At 53.9% G+C, this 23,129-nt stretch overlaps 1 protein-coding gene across 3 annotated transcripts in view; it reads right to left on the reverse strand.

Moving 5' to 3' along the window:
• Positions 1-23,129, reverse strand: part of ATOH8 (atonal bHLH transcription factor 8) — a 34,290-nt gene that overhangs the window by 3,952 nt on the left and 7,209 nt on the right. For 2 of the 3 annotated variants that reach the window (XM_016948897.4, XM_016948896.4), the window contains exon 2: positions 19,998-20,189. In XM_016948897.4, the coding sequence (XP_016804386.1) occupies positions 19,998-20,189 (192 nt within the window). Of the gene's footprint in view, positions 1-2,931; positions 3,726-19,997; positions 20,190-23,129 lie in introns of all 3 variants that reach the window. The other variant, XR_010149078.1, reaches the window with a different exon arrangement.

Raw genomic sequence — 23,129 nt, forward strand, 5'->3', positions numbered from 1 at the left:
AGCAGGGGCAGTCTGTGGCCCTGCCCTCTAGACGCCTGCTAATAACAGCCACTTGCAGGTATCCGCCTTCCTCCCTAACTACTGACTGGCCTGGTCTCCCAGCATGCCAATCCCCAAGACCCAGTGGAGGACGCCCATTGGCCTAGCCTAGGTCTGATTTATTCCCCTGGACCAATCAGCTGTCGCGGAGGGATAGAAGACAAAGATGCCAATGATACCTCTTCATAAGTGGCTGTGTGTGGGGGGCGGGGGGTGCATGTGGGGGTGCATAATTGCAAATATGGAGAATAGCAAGCATCCCCGCTGTGACCACCACACCACAGAACCCCTTTCATGGAAAGCCTGGCAACATCCTGTGTCCCATGTGAGGGGCACAGTGCGAGAGGCTTACATTCCCCGCAGCACTGGCCCTTTGTGAGTTTTTGTGTTTCTGCTGCCGGCCAAGGCTCTGGGTCCGGCTTACTCCCTAGCTTACTGTCCTCAGAACCCCTGCCACCACAGAAGATGCCCTTTATTTTATTTATTTCTTTTTTTTGAGACGGAGTTTTGCTCTTGTTGCCCAGGCTGGAGCGCAATGGCACGATCTCGGCTCACTGCAACCTCCGCCTCCCAGGTTCAAGCGATTCTCCTGCCTCAGCCTCCCGAGTAGCTGGGATTACAGGTGTGCGCCACCACACCCGGCTAATTTTTTGTATTTTTAGTAGAGACGGGGTTTCACCATGGCCAGGCTGGTCTTGAACTTCCAACCTCAGATGATCCGCCCTCCTTGGCCTCCCAGAGTGCTGGGATTATAGGCCTGAGCCACCGTGCCCAGCCGAAGATGTCCTTTAAACAACAGGTTCTGCTGCTAAGATTAACCTTGAGAATGACTAGATGAGGAGATCTCACAGGTCCCTCTCAGCTGCTCTGACGTGCTGAATCAGAGCAAGGTGATTTGGTCAGTGTGGCAAAGTGGGAGCATTTATCACAAGCAGAAATCATCTTTTTATCTGTTCACTTGTTTATAGTCAGAATGCCAGCTCCACAAGGGCAGGGACGTGGCCTGTTTTGTTTGCTGTTGTAGCTCCAATGCCCAAAACAGTGTCTAACACACAGCAGTATCTCAGTAAATGCTGGGCCAGGCGTCACGCCTGTAATCCTAGCACTTTGGGAGGCCAAAGCAGGAGGATCTGTTGAGGTCAGGAGTTCGAGACCAGCCTGGCCAACATGGCAAAACCCCATCTCTACTAAAAATACAAAAATTAGCTGGGTGTGGTGGCGCATGCTTGTAATCCCAGCTACTTGAGAGGCTGAGGTGGGAGGATCTCTTGAACCCAGGAGGCAAAGGTTGCAGTGAGCTGAGATTATGCCACTGCACTCCAACCTGGGTGTCAGAGGGAGACTCTGGAGACTCTGTCTCAAAACAACAACAACAACAACAAATAAATACTGGTTGACTCAATCATAGCTACTTTTGGTCACAGACATTTTACTCACTGTGGCTTTATATATTGCAAGATGTTTCTCCCACTTCAAATGTAACATTGAGCATTTTTGTAAATGGGTCTATCTATACTTTCAGGGAAGTTGTGGTAATTGTTATGAACCCTGGAACAATTTAGCAACCTTTATGCTTTTGTTCGTTTCCAGTTTAAAAAAAAAAATTCTAATTGTTTTCCTATCCTGATCACTTCTGTGCACTGCAGGGTAATTTTACCACTTTGGGGCATTTAAAAAAATGATTTTATCTGCCTTTAAGTTATTTTACCTTTTACATTTATTGTCAGTCTATGATGCCCACTTTACCTACTTAACCATTTTCCACTATTTCAAATTATACATTTTTTGTATTTAAGCAATTTTGATACAGCCTTCTACATGCAGGGAGGAATAAACCTCCAATGGGGTTGAAATCCTGACTTTTTAAAAAATTGGTCTTTCCTAAAAAGGGCAGATTTCAAATGTTATTTTAAAACTAAAAGGTGAAAAAAAGAGCAGATATGGCATGGGAGGAGAGTTTTTCAAAAACCACAGTATTAGTTTGCCTTTCACTGTTAAGTACACCAATATGTGGGCTAGAAATGGGGCTTCGTGTTTGCCTCTGAATGCTGCTCTTGATTCTCACTGGGGTTCATCTTGGCCCCAGAGTCAGCTGGGGGCCCCTGAGCAGGATACTTAACCTCTCCAAGCCTCAGTTTCCTCATCTTTTTTATTTTTATTTTTATTTATTTTTTATTTTTTTTAGACAGAGTCTTGCTCTGTTGCCCAGGTTGGAATGCAGTGGTGCAAACAAGGCTCACTGCCACCTCAGCCTCCCAAGCTCAGGTGATTCTCCCCAATCAGCCTCCTGTATACCTGGGACCACAGGCTCATGCCACCACACCTGGCTAGTTTTTTTTATCTTTTGTAGAGACGGAGTCTCACTTTGTTGCCCAGGCTGGTCTCAAACTTAAGGGCTCAAGCGATCCTCCAACCTCAGCCTCCCAAAGTGCTAGGATTACAGATGTGAGCCACCGTCCTGGTCAGTTTCCTCATCTTTATTTATTTATTTTTCAGTCAGAGTCTTACTCTGTCACCCAGGCTGGAGTACAGTGGCGTGATCTTGGCTCACGGTAACTTTGCCTCTTGGGTTCAAATGATTCTCCAGTCTCAGCCTCCCGAGTAGCTAGGATTACAAGCGTATGTAATCACACCCGGTTAATTTTTGTATTTTTAGTAGAGACGGGGTTTCACCATGTTGGCCAGGCTAGTCTTGAACTCCTGACCTCAAGTGATCCGCCCACCTCAGCCTCCCAAAGTGCTCTGCCTCAAAAAAAAGAAAAAGAAAATATAGAAGAGTGAACAGAAAGAAAATTGTTTCAATCACCTTAATCTCTCCACGGAGAGCAAACCACTGATAACATTTGGTTAACTATTGTCCCATATGCTATTCCCATGCATATGCGTACTCACATACAGTATTTTACGAAAAGTGGAATTACGCTGTACAAGCTGCATCATAAGCTGCACTGGTGTTTTCTTTAACACTCAAGCCTGGACATCCTTGCGTTTGACAGATCTGCTTTCACATCTTCTCCAAGGGCCAGACTTTGCAGAGGTTATTCTGGGCACAGGCGCAAAGCCTGGGCTTCTGGCCTCCAAGCTCCCCAGGGACCTGGAAGCAGGTATGGACCAGTCGGCCTCCAGCACCTCCTGCCTGCCTGGCCTGGGCGCCATGGGTGACAGGCAGGAAATTTATGAGCAGTTGGAATTGGCTGCTATTTGCGGGGGGCGGGAACATGGCATGAATCGAGGATAGTGCTGTGTCCGGGCTTGGAGGGCCCTTCAAGGTCCCGAGTGTCTAAGAGTTTCAGTTATGGCCAGAGCCTTTAGTGAGCCAGGACAGTTGGCCTGGGGACCAAGAATGGGGAGAAAAAGTCATTTATTCAACAAAGATGTATTAGTTCCTAATAGGGGCCAGTCCTGTCCCAGGCACTGCGGCAGCTTACAGTCTAACTCTAGGGGAAAGCTGAGGACCACCGTTGCTGGCTGCTGCTGTGGATTCCGCCCAGTCCTTTCTGTATTTCTCAAGGCTGCTCACCAGAGAGGAGGGGACTGGCACAGGCCTCAGCCGTGCTGTGCAGACAGCTGCCCCACAGGCCCCAGGTCAGGAGCAAGGTAGGGCCAGCGGTCAAACCCCTCCTTCACTGAAGCCAGTGGATGTTTGCAAACCTCGGAGTCAGTCAAGGCCGTGCAGAAGAACTTTCCTATCAGTAAGAAACAATCGTTGCATCAGGCAATGTTGAGGATGAGAGCAGGTAACCTGGGGGAGCCCTTCCTGTGCTAAGATGCTAGAGGTGGTGCTGGGTCCCAGGTATCCTAGGCTAGCATTCCTTGAGCACCTACCATGTACTCCACAGTGTTGCAGGCCCTTACTTTGAGTTACTTCCACCCACTAGAATGTAGGTTCCACAAGTGCAGGGCTGGGGCTGGGGGTTGCCAGTTGGAGTCCTTGCTGCCTCCCTAGTCCAGGACAACGAGGGCCTGCTCATGTCCACCCTCTTACCCCCACCAGCCCCACACCCACCGCAAGGTGGGGACAACAGGTGCCTCCTCTGAACTCCCGAAGCTCTTTATCCCAGTTCCTCCTACATCCCCTTACGACACGAATGGTTGTCGGTGTGATTGCCACGGTCCCTTCACCTACCCCACACACCTCCACCACCAGCACTCCATCCTCCCAGGGCCTGGGAACAGAAGCAAGTGCATTAGTGTTCAGTGCCACCATTTACGGAGGGCGGCTCCTTGCCAGGCACCGTGCCACACTTGTTTGCATGCGTTGTCTTTTGCAATTCCTGGGAGGTGCCTACCGCTGCACACATGTTGCAGATGAGGAAATGGAGGCCTGAGTGGTGACCTCACTTGCCCTAGGCCACATTGCTAGGATGCAGCAGGGCAAGGTAGACCCTTAACCCCTACAGACCTCAGTTTCCTCACTGGCAAACAGGAACGGCAGGTCCCCAAGCCATCCAGCCAGCTGTCACCTCCTTGGTTCTAAGAAAATCTTGGCCTTCGACTCCTGGAGCCTAAGGGAAGGTGGCTGGCAGTGGGAGGCCCCGCACCCCCAGGGCCAGGGCCAGAGCTTAGAGGAGCCCACTGGGCCTGCAGAGGCAGCCATGCCATGCTGACGCCTTCTCAGGCTGCAGGCCACTCTCTCTGGCTGCCGAGCTGTCTCCCTCTCCATGCTCTGCCTGTGTGTCTCTGCCAACTCTTCCTTGGCCTCTTCTTTGTTTTTCTCTCCATATCCATCAGTCTATCTGTCTTCCTTGGCCCCCACCCCAGCTCACCCCCAGCGTGGGGCACTGTGAGGGTCGAGCTGGCCCAGGCGAAGCTGCAGGCAGCTGCTGCGGCTTCCCATCTGCTTCCATCCTGCGATGCTGTCCGGTCATCGCACTTGGCTTCACTGCTCTTCCAGATGCCAGCAGCTCAAAAGGCCCATGGCCGCACTGCAGAGCCAGAAGAGGCATCCAGGCTCAAGGGGGCACCCAGGCTGGAGGGGGCACCCAGGCTGGAGGGGGCACCCAGGCTGGAGGAGGCACCCGGGCTGGAGTACCCAGACTGGAGGAGGTACCCAGGCTGGAGGAGGCACTCAAGCAGGAGGGGGCAGCCCACTCAGGCTGGAGGAGGCACCCAGGCTGGTGGAGAGCAGACCAATGGGCAGAATGGTGGCCCAGCCATGCGAGAAAGGCTCTGCTCTTCACCTGCCCTGTGGGCCTGACTCATGATCCTTACACAGACACCCCCACACGACATGTAAGTTCACAGGCCCTGAACACGGTGGAGGGTCCCCGTCAGGCCTGCCTCCTTCTGGACTGGGAAATGCTCCCATCACCCTGCTGCCTCTCGAAGCGCCTCCCCTCCCCAGTCCTTACCGCAAAGTGACAGCAGGGATTGATGGGCACCAACCAACCAGACAAGCCAAGTCACACCAAAGTGCTGGCCAGCAAGCCTTTGCAGAGATCACAGTGCTTCTCCAGGAGACTCCCAGGACGGAGCCCGGCTGTGGATACTTCAGGACCACTGGGGCACCCGTGGCTTGGAGAGGCCGTGAGACGTTTGGGAAGCCCAAATAATCCAGTGATTTCAGCAAAAACAGTGTGCGTTCCATGCAAATGCAGTTTTAAGATGAGGAACACCTCCCCTAGCCTCTTCCATTGTCCCTAAGCCCCTCCCCTAGCTAGATGCAGGTGCCACCGAGGGATCCAGGTGGGGGTAGGGACATCTCTGATTAGAGGTCTTTACTCACTGCCACACACGCACGCGCACACACACACACATATGCACATGTGCACACTCACTAGCAAACAATCCAGCACAGTGGTTAAATGTGCCAGCTATGGCACCAGACGGCCTCTGTTTGAATCCTGACTTCCCCATTCTACCAGCTGCATGGCCTTGAGCAAGATGCTTAACTTCTCTGTGCCTCAGTTTCTTTACCTATAAAATGGTAATATTAGTATCTACTGCATGAGCTTGTCAGGAAGATTAAAGAACACAATGGCTGCAAAGCCAAGCACTCAGTGCTTAGTAGCTACATGTCGGAGCACAGAGACTCCATCGGGGTGGGGTAGGAAGGGTCCCCAGCCACCCCATTTACCCATCAGCAACTCAAGACAGGAACTTTGTCTCCACTTCAGATCACCAGGGCCTCCCTCTGTATGGGCACAGAGGAGCCGCCCTTCGGTATTTGTGGAAAACAACTGAAAACACCGCCTTACCTCATGCTTCCATTGCTCCATTCATCCAGCAAATGTTTACCAAGCGTTTAGACCACGCCAGGCTCCACTGGAGGCTCTGGGGATCCCAGAGTGAACAAAACAGACGAGAAGCCCAGCCCTCCCAGCTCTGCCATCCTAGGAGAACAGGCTCCTGCACAGAAGCAGACTTCCCTGGAGAAAGGAAGCCACATGTTTTCTGTGCCAAAACAGCTTGGATGGGCCCTTTCCCAATAACTGATGCACTTCCCTGCATTCTCAGCCCGACATTACTGGATGTACTTTAGCTTCCTCTTGACAACTCAAGGTCAAGTCCACGAACATCAGTGCACACACAATTCCAAGGTCCCTGAGGCTTGCCGGCTCTCTGCCCTGACACTAAGGGGGCCCCCAGCCTCTCGGTCCTTCTGAGCCTCTGGCCTTGTTCTTTATCATGTGTCCATTTCTTCTTATTCGATGAGGCCACTGGCTGATTCTGGGTGCTATCTCTGTACCTGCTCCATGGCCTGATACCCCAACCCCTGCCCTCATAGGCTGTTTTTGTTCTGAGGTTCAGATCTGAGGGGCCTGAGAGTCAAGCTCGTAAGAACTGTATGCAGACTAAGTGCAGTGGGCTCCAAAGAATGTACCGAGGGGCCCTCCTCTGAATTTTTAGGCATAGCCTTTCTATAGTTTAGCTCTGAGTTCCGAAGTGTGGGGCCTCTGTTTTATTCTCCAAAATGCCCCCAGCTCTAGAACAGTACCTGACACAGAGTAAACACTCAGGGCGATTTATTCTTAAGTAGATGTGCAGGGCAGGGCCCTTCATGTTTTACTCATCTTTTAATACTCAGGTATCTAAAAAGACTGAACAAGTGAAGAACCCCTGTGTGTGCGTGTGGAGGGGGTGGGTGGGCTGTGATGGCAGGGACTTGTGTGTGGCAGGAACAGGGCTGGCAGGAAAGCGAGGCGGGAGGCACAGCTGCTGAGAGGGGGGTGGACAGCTCTCAGCAATGCCCGGTCACGGCTCTCCAGATTCCAGGTGGGCTCCACACGGCTCACTCCCAGAGCTGCCCACCATGTGCCCAGCTGCCTGGCTCTGCCCTGCCCTGCCCTGCCACTGAGGGTCCATCTTTAATGGCTCCTGGGCCCTGTGCAGGTAGAGCAATTTTGAAATCCTTGAAGTCAATCAGCCGCCTTCCAGGGAGTACCTCCTTCCCATGTGCATGGGAAATCGGCCCACCATGCAGGAGGCCCTCCACCGGACCCCAGCAGACGGTGCCTATGGACGCGCCAGCACACCTGCGTGTGTGCATGCACGCACATTCTCTAAGTCACTGCGTGAGGAGGGGACACTGAAGTCCCTCTGCCCACCTTCCTGATGGGCCAGCAGTGGCCTCCAGTGACCCTCTCTGAGTGCTGTGCCTCCAGTTGACAAAATGCTTTCACAGCCCTCATTTCCTCAAACGCTCCTCACCTGGTTTTATCCATATTTTATGAGGAAAGTGAAGCTTGTTGAAGGCAAGTGCCTGAGGTTACGGAGCTCCTGAGTGGTTGAGCTGAGACTCAGACCATGCCTCCAAGCCTCAGGCACCAAGCCGCCAGGCAACCCCTGAAGCTCACACCCTCACCTTTGAGAGAACAGAGGACAGAGGACAGCGGTGGCCTGGATTCAGCCTGTCCAAGCCCCACCCAGCCCTGCCCAGCTGCTTGAGCCTGGGCGACTTCGCCTCATCTCACTCCCATGTTTAATAATGTGGACCCCAGGAGCTCGTTCTAGGATTCAAGAAAATCATGGATGTGAGAGGGCTCTGCAAACTGGAAAGTGCAGTGCACAGGAACGAGGTCGCTGGGGGCCTAGTCAGGTCATTTCAGTTCTGTGAACCTCAGCACTGTCACCTGAAAATGGGGCTGGTGACACCCAATTTGTGGGGCTGTGGTGAGGACTGGGCAAGCTCAAAAAAGTGGGGCTCTGACATTGTGGTTAAGGTAATGACAACAGTTAGCTCCCCAGGAAGAAAACCACCTTGTCACAAATCAGGGTCAACCCTCCAGACACGAGCCACGTGGCTGTTTTCTCTGTTGCCCTCCCAGCTGACAGACCTTGATGTTTTTCTCGGGTTCGAGGGGAGCATCTTCCTTTGGAGGAAGGGAGGGGCTGTCTGGGCAAGACTGACTGCCCTGGTGAGGAGAAACACTCTTCCTAGCATGGCCCCCTACCCTGACTGTAGATGCAGCTTGAGGATGAAAAGCTCGGTGCTGTGGCAACCACTCTGCAGCCATGAGGCAAAGATCAAAAGAAGCCTGGACTCTTGGATCCCAGGGAGCAGCTGATTTCTGAACTATGAAAAATGCCAGCCCCTGTTAGTTTAAGCTGCTGCTTGAGGGGTTTCTGTTATTTGAAACACAATGCTTTCCTTGCAGATTCAAGGGAACAAGGGTATGAGCCCAACTGGAGCACAGGAGAGCCCAGGGGCATCTCCCTAGCTGTGTCCTAAAGCCCCTAGTTAATCCTTCCCTAGAAGGGAATGTCCCTTGCCATCAGCATAGGGACATTCAGCCCTAGCAGTGTGGATTTTAGTGGAAAGAATGGTGTGTCATTATTTGGGGGCCCTAGTATGTGCCAGAAGACAGGACACAAAGAGAAAGGGGCTCACAGTCTAGCCAGAGACACAGGCATTTAATCCAACACTGTGTAACATAGTGTCATGGGATGTAATATCACATCGCATCCTATGTCACATAGCATGCCACCTAAAAATATAATATAATACAATGTAATGACATGAAATCTAATATATCACATAATAGAGTTTCATATTGTCTAACATTTTAACTCATTACTTTAAAAGCATATCACATGATGCTCTCCTGAATTAGACCAAAAGCATCCCTGTGCTACGACACCCTGAGGAAGAAGCTGGGGTTGGGGTCAGGGAGGGCTTTCAGGAGGAGCTGAGCCTTCCAGAATGAGCAGGAGTTAGCCAGACAGACAGCGGAGAAGGGCATTCCAGGCAGAAGGGATGGCATGAGCACAGAGGCCAAAAATAGCCCCTTTGGGCAAGGAGTTCTGTGCTGCTGGGGTGTAAATTGGGACATAGGGAGTGACCGGCCAGGGCCAGGTCACTTGGGGGGCCCATCAGGTGTCCTATTGAGTCTGGCCTCATCCCTTGGCCTGTAGGGAGCCCCCTAGGCCTTAGGGGAGCTAAGTAGGGGATGGAGTGAGGCAGTCTGACCAGCTTTCAGCAGAGCAGCCAGGAGGGGCTCTGGTGGGGCTGACAGCCAGGGCAGCTAAGACAGGCGCCGGTGGCTGTGAATTCTGGGCAGAGGTGGCAAGGTGTTAAAGGAGAGAATGGCTCCCGACTTCGCCCTCTAGAAACACTTATCCTGGGAGCACAAGGAAGGTTTGTTGTTTCCCATGGAAACTGCTTTCTGGTCTGCTGGGGCAGGTAGAAAGGGCATGGCCTGTTTAAGGATGGGATGTGGGGAGCCAGGGCCTGCTGACACCCTCTGTCTGAGGCCTCGCACTGACCCAGGTGCAGGGCTCAAGGCTGAGCAGTGGGCAGGGCAGCCCTGTCCTCCTCTTCCTCTTGTCCTCTGGAAGCCTCAGAGTTCAAAAGCAATTTCTGGTCACTAGGCTGACTCCACGCCACACCAGGGGCTGGGGACAGTGGTTCCTCTTCCTTCCTCGGGTCCTCCTTGCCTTTGGCCCCATGAAGACCAACTTCTTGGGCAGGAGACACGGGAGGGAGAGCAGATTTTGCAAAACAATATTATGTCCTTTATGCCACTAATCCGTGAACAGACCCAGGAGCTGGTGGGGTAGCTTCATGATAACTAATCAGGGTCCTGAGGTTAAAACACTTGAGCACCCGGCCGCACAGCCCCCAAGGGAAGAGTAGGGACCAGCTCCAGCATCCAAACCAGATACCTGCCCCCAGAGGTCACTCAAGGAGAGAGGATCCCGTGGGCCTGCGCTGAGCCCTTCAGATGGTGAGACAAATGGCCCTAAAACTGTGATAAACATCAATATTTGGTCCTGCCAGAGCTGCCATCTCTCTAACTGGAAGTGGGAGGAAAGCCGAGAGGAAGGCAAGAGGAATGAGGTGCAGGAGCCTGTGTAAAGATGAAATGCAAAACGCCCTCCAAAGCCCCAAATGTGAGGCTTTTGCAAAGCCGGCCACCCACAGCCGTGTCAATGATGGGCTTTTTCCACTGCTGGGGTGAGGGGCTGCTGGGGCTTCTGGATCTGGGGAGGCAGCCCATGGAAAATGGGTGCAAAGAACTGAGAAAGGAAAGGGGAAACTCCCAGTACCCTGCCCCGACCTGTGTCCCCCCATCACATCACCACTGTCTGACACATGGCAGCCCCAGGCCCAACTCAGCTCCTCCCTCAGGGTCCAGGGGCTGTGAGGAAAGCAGCCCAGCCTTGCCCTTCTCTCCTTTCCTCCCCAGGGCTGGCTTCCAGTTGCCGGCCCTGCCCCAGGACCCCACAGCCCCTGACAGGCCACCCAGTGACTGCTCCCAGGAGGTGCCCAGGTTCTAGGCAGACATCTCCCAGAAGGCTTTGGCGGCAGCAGCCAGTTCTTAAAAAAGGCTTCATGTCATGCTGCAGTCAGCGGCAGAGCCGAGGCACCGGCGTATTTATGAATGTGATTGTCCTCCCAGAACATCTCCGTGAAGCTCTCTGATGAGCTGATGGGGGTCTCTGCATGGTGTCCCGTCTCCCAGACCCTCCCTCTGAGGAGACATTGTTCTCATCTGTGTGCATGGGGTTTATTCAGGGTGACGGTGGAATGACTCTGCCATGGCGCTGCCTGTTTTGAGCCTCAACACTGAGATGCCCTCCCAAGTACCTTCTTGCTCCCATGTCCCCTCCAGCTGTTTTCTTAGGAAAATAGTCACTTTCAACCATCCCCAGTGACAACAGCCTTGAGAAAGAAAAGTTCCGCAGTGTCAGGAGCACTAATGAGGTGGCCTTCGGGCTCGCAGAGGAGGAAGAAAAGTCACAACTGATGTGAGAAGAGGAAGAAACAACATTAAAAGAAAACGGGAAAAAAATAAAAACCAGAGATAAAAAGTCAAGAGAAAACAGCGGCGCCTGAGAAACAAGAATTCCAGCCGCCAACTTTTACGGCGTCCAGTCCTGTTATTCATAAGCGAGTTTCCTCTCTCACAAAGAACCTTTTGCACGGTTTTCCCTGCTGCCTCCAAACCAGCTGCTCGCGCTGTTGTATCCTGAGTGATGATGAGGCTCTGAAAGGGTTTTTTGGGAACAGATGGCCAGGGGAGAGCTGGGGAATGTGCCAGCAGAGGGCCGGGCGGGCTGCCAAGGCCTGTGGTGACTGAGTGCTTGGGCTTCCAGCTCGCGTGCTTTCCCTGCCCTCTGCCCTCCGTGGCGCCAGCAGGCCTTCCCAGCGAGCGCTCGGAACATCTGGAGTCTGGGGCTGCCAGGAGGGGGGGCCGCGGCGGCCGGGCGGGGGACCCTCTGTTCCAGCGGAGCTCCCATGGACTCACCAGCAGGCCCGCCTCGCAGAACAGCTAATCAAAACCACAGCGCCCGAATGGGAACCAGGCGCGCTCCCAGCTGCAGCCAAAGGCCGCCAGGCGACTTAACCTGGTGTCAGTCCTCGCCGGCGGCACAAAGCTGGGGGTGCCCGCAGCTGATGACACCTCCCTGCCCAACCCACCCCTCGCCACCACCAGGGCCACCACCAGCGGGCTCTTGGCTCCCCACAGCTAAATGGAGCCTGCACTGCGCTGCAGCCGGGCTGCTTACATAAGAGCTGTTGCTCTGGGCAAGGAACGGCACCAGGCACTTGCTGGGGGCCTCCTGGGCACAGGCCACTGTGCTGGGCAGTGTGCGAGCTTCAGGCAGCGGGCTGGCCTCAGGACTGAAGAGCTCAGAACTCAGAACCAAAGAGATAAAACAGGTTGGAAACTGAGCTCTGCCACTTCCTGGCCATGTGGCCCCAGGCAAGTTACACCCTTCTCCTGGCCTCAGTCTTCCATCTGTGCAATGAGGGAAGTGGTCCCAACTTTGGGGTTAGTATAACACGGGGTAGAGATAATGTGAGTGGGATGCCCATAAGGGGACACAATGGCACTCACCACATGGTTGATGTGCTTGGTGGTGGCGGTGGTCTGCTGCAGTGCTGATTAGCATTATTATATGACCACATGTTATGCATGTTTCTTGGTATGACTCCCTCTACTTTGACATCCGAGGATTTCTGGATGGGCTGCAGGCTGCACCCTATGCTAAGGGTGCAGGACCAGGGGTTTGAGCTGAAGTGCTAGAGGGGAAAGAATCTCTCACTCAGAAAGGTTGGTCCTTCCCCATCTGCCTTTTGGCTGGTCAGTCATTCATCCACCCTGGCACTGCCCTTTTCTGAGCTGTTCCTTCCTGGGGTTCCAATTAAGTTTTTACCTTGTAGCTATAAATTCATGATATTTCCTCTCTGGCACTCGCCGGGAACACCAGCCCTTTCTCATATGGGGTCTTGTTTAATCCTTTCAGCAAGGCAGCAAGGCAGATTTGTGTGCTTTCACTTTACAGATGAGAGGACTGGGGATCAGAGAGGTCAAATAACATGCCCAAGGCCACAGAGCAAGAAGTGACAGTGCCAGGACTCAAATCCAGGTCTCCAGCCCCAGAGCTCTGCACTTTGCCTACTTCACAGTTTTGCTGAGGGCCGCCATAGCGTGCGTTCCTGTGCCTTAAATGATAGCACTACAGAGCACCAGAAAGAACCACAGCGTTCTCTGGGGTTAGCCCCCACCCTACACAGACACCCCTTCTCCAGCGTCCCGAGGGCCACTGAGCCTCCACAGGGGCTTCCAGAGGGGAATCTTGGCTCAGAGGTGCTCCAGGGGGTTCTCTGCATTCCCCAGGGTGGTCAGTTAGGGCATCAGAGGGGACTTCCCACGTCTCAGAGACTTTCTGAGCAGGAACAGCTGGTTTTTCTCCCTAGGTCAGAGATCCTGAGTTTTCATTCATTCTCAGTGTGTTGGGGAGAAGGGTGGGGTCTGGGAGTGCATGTTGAGGGTGGGGAGCAATTTGGAAAAAGAGAGAGGAGGAGGAAAGGGGCAGAGAGTGTGAAAAGAGGGAGGAAGCGGCACCCCAGCCTTTCCCTGCGCCTAGCCTCGAGACCACCCGGGGAACCTCAGAGGCATGGTCCACGTTCAGGGAAAGCCAGCTCAGCTCACCTGGGAGGCTCCCCAGCCAATGACCCCTCCAGCCCAGGCCCTGCCAGACTTGTGGCCTAACAGTGTCAAATGGGAGAAGAGAAACGGCAGCTGAGAGAACACTCCGTGTTAGAACAAACAGCTGGCGACAAACGTCTATGTAATTGGAATGCCAGAAAAAATAAATTGCATCCATTTTTATGGCTAGTTGGGAATTTGATGATGGTTTCCCACCCACCCCCCTTTTCCCCAGCATAGATGGCCTCCTTGGGCTTTGAAAGCAGATGGTATTTAACTTAATAACTGGGCCGGGGGGGGGGTTGGAGATGCGAGCCACCAACGTCCCCTCAACCCCACTCCCATGTGAGAAGCAGGACAGGGAAGCGGTAGGAGCTGGGGGCACACACCTCTGTTAGTGGTTAGGTGATCTCAGGCAAGTTCCTTGGGCTCAGGGAGCCCCGGACTCACCATCTGTGCATCAGAGCAACACCAGTCCCCCACCTCAAGGGTTGGTGAGAGGAGCCCACGAGGTGATACCCGGGAAGCACCAAGCACATGCCTGGCGCATGATCCACGCTCTCTGAACATCAGATGTTGCCAGTATTCTCAGGGCAAACCGCCCTGAGGTCCCAACAGTCTCTAGGAGCGACTTTCAAATCTCTGTGAAATGCCCTGAGAAGTAACACAGGGGTCAGTCATTAAAGCAGAAAGAGGATTTAGGTGGGCTTGGCAAGGGCCTTAGAAATCACTTATGACAGCTCCTCACTTTTCAGAGACAAGGCCTTAGCAGGGCTGACAATGTACATGGGAGGTAGGAACAAAGCTGGGACAGTGCCCCTTGGTGGGCACCCTAGGGGCCATAGGTGGAACTGAATCCAGGCAGGGTGCGGCTCTGGAGACTCCGCCTCCCACAGTCCACAGAAGGGGCTGGCACCCAGGGATCCTGTCCGAGGCCTGGGCTCAGCTATCCCGACAGAAGGGGGCCCCTCCTACACACCCTCAGCTCACACCAAACCCCCTTCACCCGACAAAATCCAATATGCCTTCATCTTGTCCCTGGCACCGAAGCTACGGGGGTCTGCACCCAAGACGTTCTTCCAAAGCGGACCCAGGCCATACTAGGACCTGCCTCCTGTCCCCAGAAAGCAGCAAGGAAAAGAGGGAGGACACAGATCTCATGAAGCTGCACTGGCTTAATTGCCACCTCTGGCTTCAGATTACCCACAGGGCCAGGAGCAAACCTCCCAGCCCTGCAGACCCCGCCTTCCCAGCACTGGCACACACGGCTGCAGGCACACCACCCGGGGGGGTCTAGCTTGCTGGCTAAGCCTCTGGTACAGCCCTCAACTCAGCACTTTCTGGTTCGTCTTGTCTCCCATGCAAAACCAGGGCCTTTGAGCAACTTGAGGGCAGGAACTTACTGGCCATTTATTGCCAGGGCTCAAAACATGCTATCAATTTAGTAGCTGTTGTTGTAGTTATTATTATACTACCTGATGGCTTAAAATCATTAGAAGACAATGACCTGGTTTGTGCAAAATCAGTGCTTTCCTATTCCATAGATCTGGGGTGGCCCACCCAGCCCAGGTGTGGAAGAACAGTTCTGCCTCCTCCTTGTCTTCCTCTTTCCCCTCCTCCTCCTCAGAAGCTCCCAGGAGTTGCTGCTTTAAAAACAGGAGCTGTGGAAACGTGGCCCAGAGCCAGGTGCTTAACGTGCATTATCTCTGGCTGCAGCCGGAGTCAGAACTGAACTCCCCAGAGTCCTTCCAGGCCTCCCGCCCGTCTCTCTGCTGGGCGGCCTCTGACATGGGCCTCTGCACTACTGGGGCTTCCAAATGGGGCTCCAAATCCTCAAAGTCATGATCTGTGAGGCCCAGAAGGGGAGGATTCACTGGCCAAGGAATGCAGGTTCCCCACCCCCTGCCGAGGAGGGCTGAGATGGGCGGAAGGATGCACCTGGGCTTGGAGGGGGAGCTGAGTGCCCTTTAAATCTCATTCTTAATGCTGACCTGGACCCACAGTGCAGCTCCTTGGGGTGGGAGGGACCTCAGAGGACACTGAGCTCAACCTCCCAAGTGGGCATCTTGAAGGAGGGTCGCCCAGCCTCTTTTGGACACATTAGCTCTGAGGAAGCAGTCCCTGCATGGGACAGTTCAAATGGCCACCAATCACACCAGCGATGACCACTGCCATCACAGCTGCTACAGCAGGCATCCGCTTGCGGCCTCACAGCCTTTGGTCCAGATTTTTGCTCCCAGGCTTCTGCAACCCTGCCTGACAGGCCCGTCAGCAGTCCTCTACCCTAAGGCTTTAAACCCCAGCTAACATGCAACTGAGTTGCCAGGAGGGTGACTGTGAAGCTATGGGCCACCATGCACCTTGTCAGGAATTCCTTTACCAGGCAGGCTTCCACAGCCACAGCACATGGAGCGGCAAGCGTGGCTCATTGGGGTAGGAAGGGCTGGGAAGCAAGTAGGCCTTAGGTGGTCATCTCATTTTCCACAGAGGAACAGCAAGGGACTCCGGCAACCCTGAGTGGTCGTGAGAGGGACAGTGGCCTGAAGTCAGGTGGAGGGGCCTCACAGAGAAACTACACACTCGTAATATCATTCAGACTCAAACTGGGCCCACGCTCCTGTCCCAGGGCCATCTCCAAGGTGACGCCAAGAGGCAAGCCCCAGGGTGGTGGCCCAGGGACTGTGTGCTAATCCAGACCCTGTGTGGTGGGGACTCCAACCCATGAACCCACCTCCTGACCCAGAGAGGGCAAAGCAGGTCTGGATGGAAGGCTCTAGTTCTCACCCCTCTCCTGCCCTCCTGTGCCCCTGCAGGACTCTGGGCAATCTCTCCAGCCCTCCTGGGTCCCCTCCACAGTCCACAGCTTCCTGATGGCCCCTGATGGCTAGAAATTTGTGTTAGAAGCAGAAATTCTTTGGTTTGCTTTTTCCCTTTTCTCACCCTAACCACTCCTGGTTCCCAAATCCTCTAGACCAAGAAGTGTTCAGTCGCTGCATGATGGTGGGGACTATGTGGTAAATTATTTTGTACCTGCACTGTGTCAGGTACATAGAGGGTACTCAATACCTGTTCATGGAAGGGAAGGGAAGGGGAGGGGAGGGGAGGGAAGGGGAGGGGAGGGGAGGGGATGGGAGGGGAGGGGAGGGGGGAGGGAGGGGAGGGAAGGAGAGGGGAGGGGAGGGGGGAGGGAATACCAAGAAGCACTTTGAGATTCCCATCTCTTGCTTGGGGACCCCTACAGTAGTCACATGTCCTGTTGAGGGGGGGTAGACACCTGCTGAAGAGGGTGTAGGGTGGGGAAGAGGGGCTCTTCCTCCCAGCACCTGTTATAAGTTCCTGGGCTTCCCCTGGCCCCTGCCTGGCTCCCAGGCTGTGGTGTGGCAGGACTGAGCGCTGTGAGCAGTGCGTGCTCTCAGTCACCTCTTCCCAAAAACTCATAACCACGTGCAATCTACTGGTAGACCTTTGCAAGTCTTTTCACAGAAATAATCCTAGACATGAGGAAAGAATATTTGTTGGTTCAATTGTCCTGGGGGTTGATTCCCCAAACAGAATCTCTGTAAATGGAGGTGGGGCCTCAGGAGTCCCAGGCTGGGAGGCCACAAAATGAAGAAAATAAAACCGGTGAGGTTCCAATTGCAACTCGAAAGCCAGGACACATCTAAAGATGGGCTCCTCATTCAAATGCCATCTCAAGCCCCCCAAAAAAAGGGAAGGACAAGGGGCCCCAGGAGGCAGGGAAGTACCCTCCCCTGGGGCTTCAGGCCCCCTCGGTGTCAGGGCCCATGAGTCCACTCTGGGGCAGGACATCTGCCGAGGGGACCAGCTAAGGCCAGCTATGCTGGGCTTCAGTGTGGGGCCACACATCCCCACCAAGAGAGCGGATAAAGAGGGGAACAGTGTGAGCCAGACTCAGAGAGAAAGACAGGTAGACAGACAGATGGAGGGTGACAGCTAGCAATTATGACCGCAAAAGCATAGGTGCCCAGAAGCGGGACACAGGGGCCTGCCTGGAAGGGCTGCCTGGGAGCTCGAAGGCTCCAGCGACTCCAGGGGTCCTGAGCTGGAAAGGAATCTGGCTGCTTGAGATGCCCACACTTGCAAAGGCTGCCGGGTCAAATCCTGGTTGTCCAGATAAAACTATGGAAGGGGCTGGTATGGGAAGGGCTGGAATTATGAACACCGGCCCCCATGGGGAGACGCAGGGCCAGCCAGGGCTTCCTGAGTGGTTTCATATGAGAAATGTGTCACCACACATATGATGTGAGTCTGCGAGACCATGAAGGTCATTAGGGCAAAGACATACAGACCCCACCTCCCAGAGTCCCAGCTGGGTGACCTCCTCACCCAGCTGGGAAAGATGGAGGGCAGGAGGCAGGAAGTGCCCTCAGGCCCGGGCTGGGTGTGGGGGGGAGGGAGGGAGGGAGGGTGGGTGGAGAGGAAACAGACGAGTTCCTACCCTGGAACTTCCATCTCGACCCCCAAAATCCCTCTCCAGGGCAATTTCACCACATAAGTAAGCCCCATAGGATAAGCCTCAAGTTCAGAGCTCAAGCATTTTAGGGGCTCATTATCATTACCCTGAGGACGGTGACCATGCAGACACCACACGCTCTCCTGCAGTAACTCCTTTCATCTTCACGGTGGCCCATGAGTGAGTATTTCCACCGTCCCCACTTATCAACAAGAAAACTGAGGCGGAGGAGGCTAAGCAATGGGTGCAGGATAACACAGCTGGTGAGTGGTGAGCCAGGGCTTGAACTCAGGGCTGTGCGATGCTCTTAACCACAGTCTGTAGCCTCAGGTAAAGTCCCAGACTCCACAATGGGAAGGTTGGACCAGGCCCAGAGGGTGTCTAAGATGTGTTAGATTTGAGGTGATTTCAGGGGAAGCCAAAAGCTCGGCTCTGTCGGGCCTCTCCACCCAACTTGTCCCTCCTTCCTCACCAGCCAGGCATCCAGCCTCCTACCAGCCCAAGACCCTGCTCCATTCAAAGAACCCGGGAAGGCGGGACCTCCACGCTGGCTTCTGCCTTCCCTGGGTGAAGAGGAGGGTGCGGGGGTAGGGCAGTGAGGGGCTGAGATGGAGACGGGGCGCCTGCCCACTCTGCCCATCTATACCTCCGGACCGCCTGAATGCCAGGGGAAGTTCACCGAGAGTTTACAAACCTCCTTTGTCACTGAGCGCCGCGGGAGCCATCAATCACGCCCTAATTTACCAGTGTCACTTTCCAGAGGAAAGCCGCCCAGAGCCGCCAGTGGCGCTTCCTCTCTCACCCACTTGATGAGGATTTTGTCTAATTGGTCCATGTTAAAGCACTCCCAGGAATGCAACGTGCAGTTACCGTGGCAGCGGCAGCGGGGAGCCCTGAGGAGGTGTCGTGACCCTCCCTGGCATGAGTCTGGAGTCCGTGGGGGACCTCCGGGAAACCCGGAGAACCCACAGAGGGGCCTGCTGGAAAGGGGTCTGGAGAGGAATGTCAGGGATGGGGGAGGGGCGGGCCAGGAAGGAAGGAGGCAGCGGAAAGAATGGATGGAGGATGACAGGGTCCGCCCCCTGCCCTAGGCAGGGACAGGCCTCTTGCCTCACAGATGTAGACTGGATCCCACTCTCTGTTGCTCTCCCTGAAGCCACGTGGTAACAGAGATCCGGAGGGCTGCACTAAGCCTTGCTCAGCACTGACCCCTGACTGGGAATGCCCAGAGCTTTGGCCACCTGGGGACCTGTAGCTGTGCCCAACACCTTTCCCCCTGCATGCATTTCCCCAGCCACATCAGGCTTCGTACAAGCTGTTCCCTCTGCCTCAGATGCTGTTCCCTCCTTCATCTGCCTGGTGACCTGGTTGTCCTGCTGGTCCCAGCTTAAACACCACTTACATTAAGATGCCCTTTCAAACTCCCGTGGGCAGGGAGTGAATCTGTCTCTCTTCTACCTGGCCTTCCACTGCCCCTAGCACAGGCCTCCTGCCCTCATCTACTTACAAGAGGGTCTCCCTGACCCTCCTGTGAGCTGCATGGGGACCAGGACCATATGTTTGTCATCTTTATACCCCTGCCCAGTATGCTCGGCACATGGTTGGAGCTTCATCAGTCTCTCCAGAATGAATGAATGAATGACCATCACCGCCCTTAATGCATAGCCTCAGATAACCCACAGGCCAAGTCACCCTCCCAAAACCTGCCAAAGGGCTCTCCTGGGCTGTCACCCTGCTCAGGGGAATCTTGTCCTGGTATGACATCTATCAGAGGCCACCCAAGGAATTCAGCACCAGAGCACCTAAGGTCAGGAAGGGAATTTAGAGATAAATGGTCCTCTTCATTTAAGTGAGGAGCAAACCGGGGCCCAGAGACCCTGGGTGACTGTTCGAGGTCACCCAGCAGCCGGTTACCAGAAGTAGAGACACACCTATAATCCCAGGGATTTGAGGAGCACTGAAGCTGAGGCAACTCCCAGCAAACCTCCAAGAGCTGATCTCTCTGGCCCCTTCAGAATTCTGGGCATAGGCAGGGCACCCCCAAGTTCCTGTCCCTGCCTCCCCTATGCTCCCCAGAAGCTACCGCCCACCCAGCTGGTGCATACCTTGCGCTTCTTGGCACGTCCCTCGGCCTGCAGGGTGCGGGTGCAGCGCTGCACACACTCGGAGAAGCTGAGGTTGCTGTGGTCGGCACTGTAGTCGAGGTCAGCCAGCCGCGCCAGGGACAGGATGTAGTTACAGGCGATCCTCAGGATGGCCAGTTTGGACAGCTTCTGCCCATACGAGTAGCATGGCACCTGAGGAGAGAAGGCGTCAGGAGGGGCTGCAGGGGCGCAGTGCCCAGCCTGGCAGGCATGGGAGACGGCCTGTCTATGGTATATCTGAGCCCTCCACCCTAATCTTATGATCTGTTCTACGCACCTGCTGTTTACACACACACACACACACACACACACACGTCAGCTCATCTGCTCTGAGATATACCCACATTCCCATTTTGCAGGGGAAGAAACAGGTTTGGCTTATGCCCACCATCCAGTCAGTCTGAATCTAAGCTCAGTGAATTTCCACAACCACTACAGAGCTCTGTCCTCCACCCTCTTGAGGAGGAATCTCTCTGAGATTCCTGAGAGGCATTTTGTTTTTTCAGCTCTGATGTTCCATTCATTCATTCAGCAACACTTGTTTTGCTGGGCACTTGGGGAGTGCAACAATGAATGACTTGATTCCTACTTCAGAGAACTTACACTCGAGTGAGGTTATAATGTCACACCTGGGACTCTGGGGACATACAGGAAGGAAAGTGTCAGTGCTCAGCTGGAAAGACACAAACATGGCTGGTTTTCATTTTTTAAAAATCTTTTACTCTGTGCCCTCAGGACTTGGGGTGCTGCTGGGCAGACAACAGTGGCGTAATACACACGGCACTGAACAAACTTGACACGTTTGTCAATGATTCATCACCAACTAGCTCCTCACTAATTGCACAGGGATTTGTATGGGGTGAAAGATGGAGCCTTTAATTTTTAATATCTCTCTCCACCAATATTTGTGCTGCATGAACAAAAAGTTCCAAAGACTGTGGTACACTTGAACAGAGTTCTGTCTTGGAACCTGGAAATAGCTCCACAAAATCAACCTGATAGGTGCTAATAGACCCCACTGTTCCTATAATGTACTGTTCACCTAAAGGGCTAACAATCCAGCAACGATGGCTCCTGGTTTACTCCTCGCTATGGCTCTTGAGGATCTACACGTGGCATCCATATCATTGATGAACTCGTATCCCACAGGGGTGGGATGGCATGATGCATCCACACAAGTATTTAGTGAGCGCCCACCATATGCCAGGCATTCTTTCAGGCCAGTGATTCTCAACCAGGGATGATTTTGTCCCCTAGGGACAGGGGAGTGGGGGCATTGCAGGGACGGAGGTGGGCACGTAGCTAAACATCCTACAGAGCACAGGATCCTACAGTGCCCCCACAACAGAGAACTACCCGCCCCCAAATGTCGATAGTGCCAAGGATGGAAATCCCTATTCCAGAGCATGGAGAAAAAGCATGAACAGTCACCCCAGACTGGGGACCCTAAACACATCGCCCACTTTGATCTCACTTTAAACCTCACTGTGTCCAAGAACTTTCCCTGACCTCCCCTACCCTACACCAGGAGGGACAGCTTGCCCTTAATAGGGCCCTAATAGCACCCCGTCTGTCCTTAACTGCCCATACTGTGGCTCTTTAGTGCTCAGTCTCCCTATGAACTGTGGGGGGAAGGCCTATGTCTGCAGTGCCTAGCACAGGTCCTGCCCATAACAGGCCCTCAAAAGGGTTTGTTGATTAAGGCAATGAGTGAACAAATGAATGATCTCTCCCTCTGGATCTTCACTCTAGAATATTTTGAACTGGGCTCAAACACCTTTCCTCTCTCTGATGATGAAGATGAAGCTATCTGGCATAAAGCTAAGCGTATCTTTTTGTCACGTGGGTTCAACTCCTGGCTCTAGCTTTGTCTACCTGTAATGCTCTGGGCAAGAGACAGAATCTTTCTGAGCCTCGGTTTCCTTGTCATATCGGGAACAGGACTGATCTCACAAGGAGGGAGGTAAGGATTAAATGAGATGATGTGTGCATTGCATTGAGTAAGGCCTGATAGAGGTCTGTGAAAGCATTATGGTTGGTCTTGCAGAAGGTCCTCAAAGAGGGGCTCCAGAGGAGGTGAGAAGCCAGAGGTCTGGAGCCAGGACACGTGCCTGCCCTACCCTCCACCCTCTGGGGGTGCTGAGACTAGGAAACCCAGAGAGGGAGAAGAGGGCAACAGAGAAAGCCAGCTCCCATGCATTTCCATCCCTCACCCCATCTCCCACTCCCAGCCCTGGCTGCAGCTCCAAACCCATCCCAGAAATGCTGGCAGAACAATGCACTTTGCTCGTTCCCAGCCAGAGTCCAGGGAATCCTGCTTTATCAACCTGAACAAATAAACAAGGTCTGGTAGTCCTGGGGCAGGGAAGGGGGTCTCAGGGGCCAGCCAGCACTTCTGCCTCCTCTTCACCCCAGGGAGGGTGTGGCAGCCTGAGGGAGACTCTGGGGACTGGGTGCAGCTCTGTGACACAGCCCTCAGCACTGTTTTCACACAGAGGCCACACCAGGAGTTTCCCTTAAAGACCCAGCTCTTTGAGCCCATGGCCCGTAACAGCTGGGCTTCCAGGAGGGAGCAGGGATTTTGGAAGGGATCTGTACGCTGTGATCCAGGGTCACTGTAGGACCACAAAGTGACAGCTGAGGCCAAGGCCAATCTAGAGGCCCCCATGCCAGGTTCTGGGCCAGTTCTGTCCTAGATATGTCACCTTGCCCTATTATTTCTATCAAGCTCCAGATCTAACAAGAAGAAACCCATCCATTGAGCTCCTGTATATCTGACACTGTGGTAGCTATTTACAGGTAGTATTAGCCCATTTAAAACCTTCCCCACCATCTGTACACACAAAAACAGAGAGGTGACATATTGGGCCCCAGATCACTAAGCTAAGACCCGGTTGGAGCCTGAAACTCATCTGACTGACACCAGGCACATAGCCACTAGGCTCTCCCAGCTCCCACCACCACACCGGAGGTAGCCACATAAGGGACACCAAAGGCATCTTGCAGGTTGCTCCCCTCTCCTTCTCCCCGACCCCTAGAGGCAGCTCCTTACCACCTGGCCAATTCCAGATCCTCCTGGTGCCCATGCCCCCG

Source organism: Pan troglodytes, chromosome 12 (assembly GCF_028858775.2).
Source record: "Pan troglodytes isolate AG18354 chromosome 12, NHGRI_mPanTro3-v2.0_pri, whole genome shotgun sequence".
NCBI classification, from domain to species: Eukaryota; Metazoa; Chordata; class Mammalia; order Primates; family Hominidae; genus Pan; species Pan troglodytes.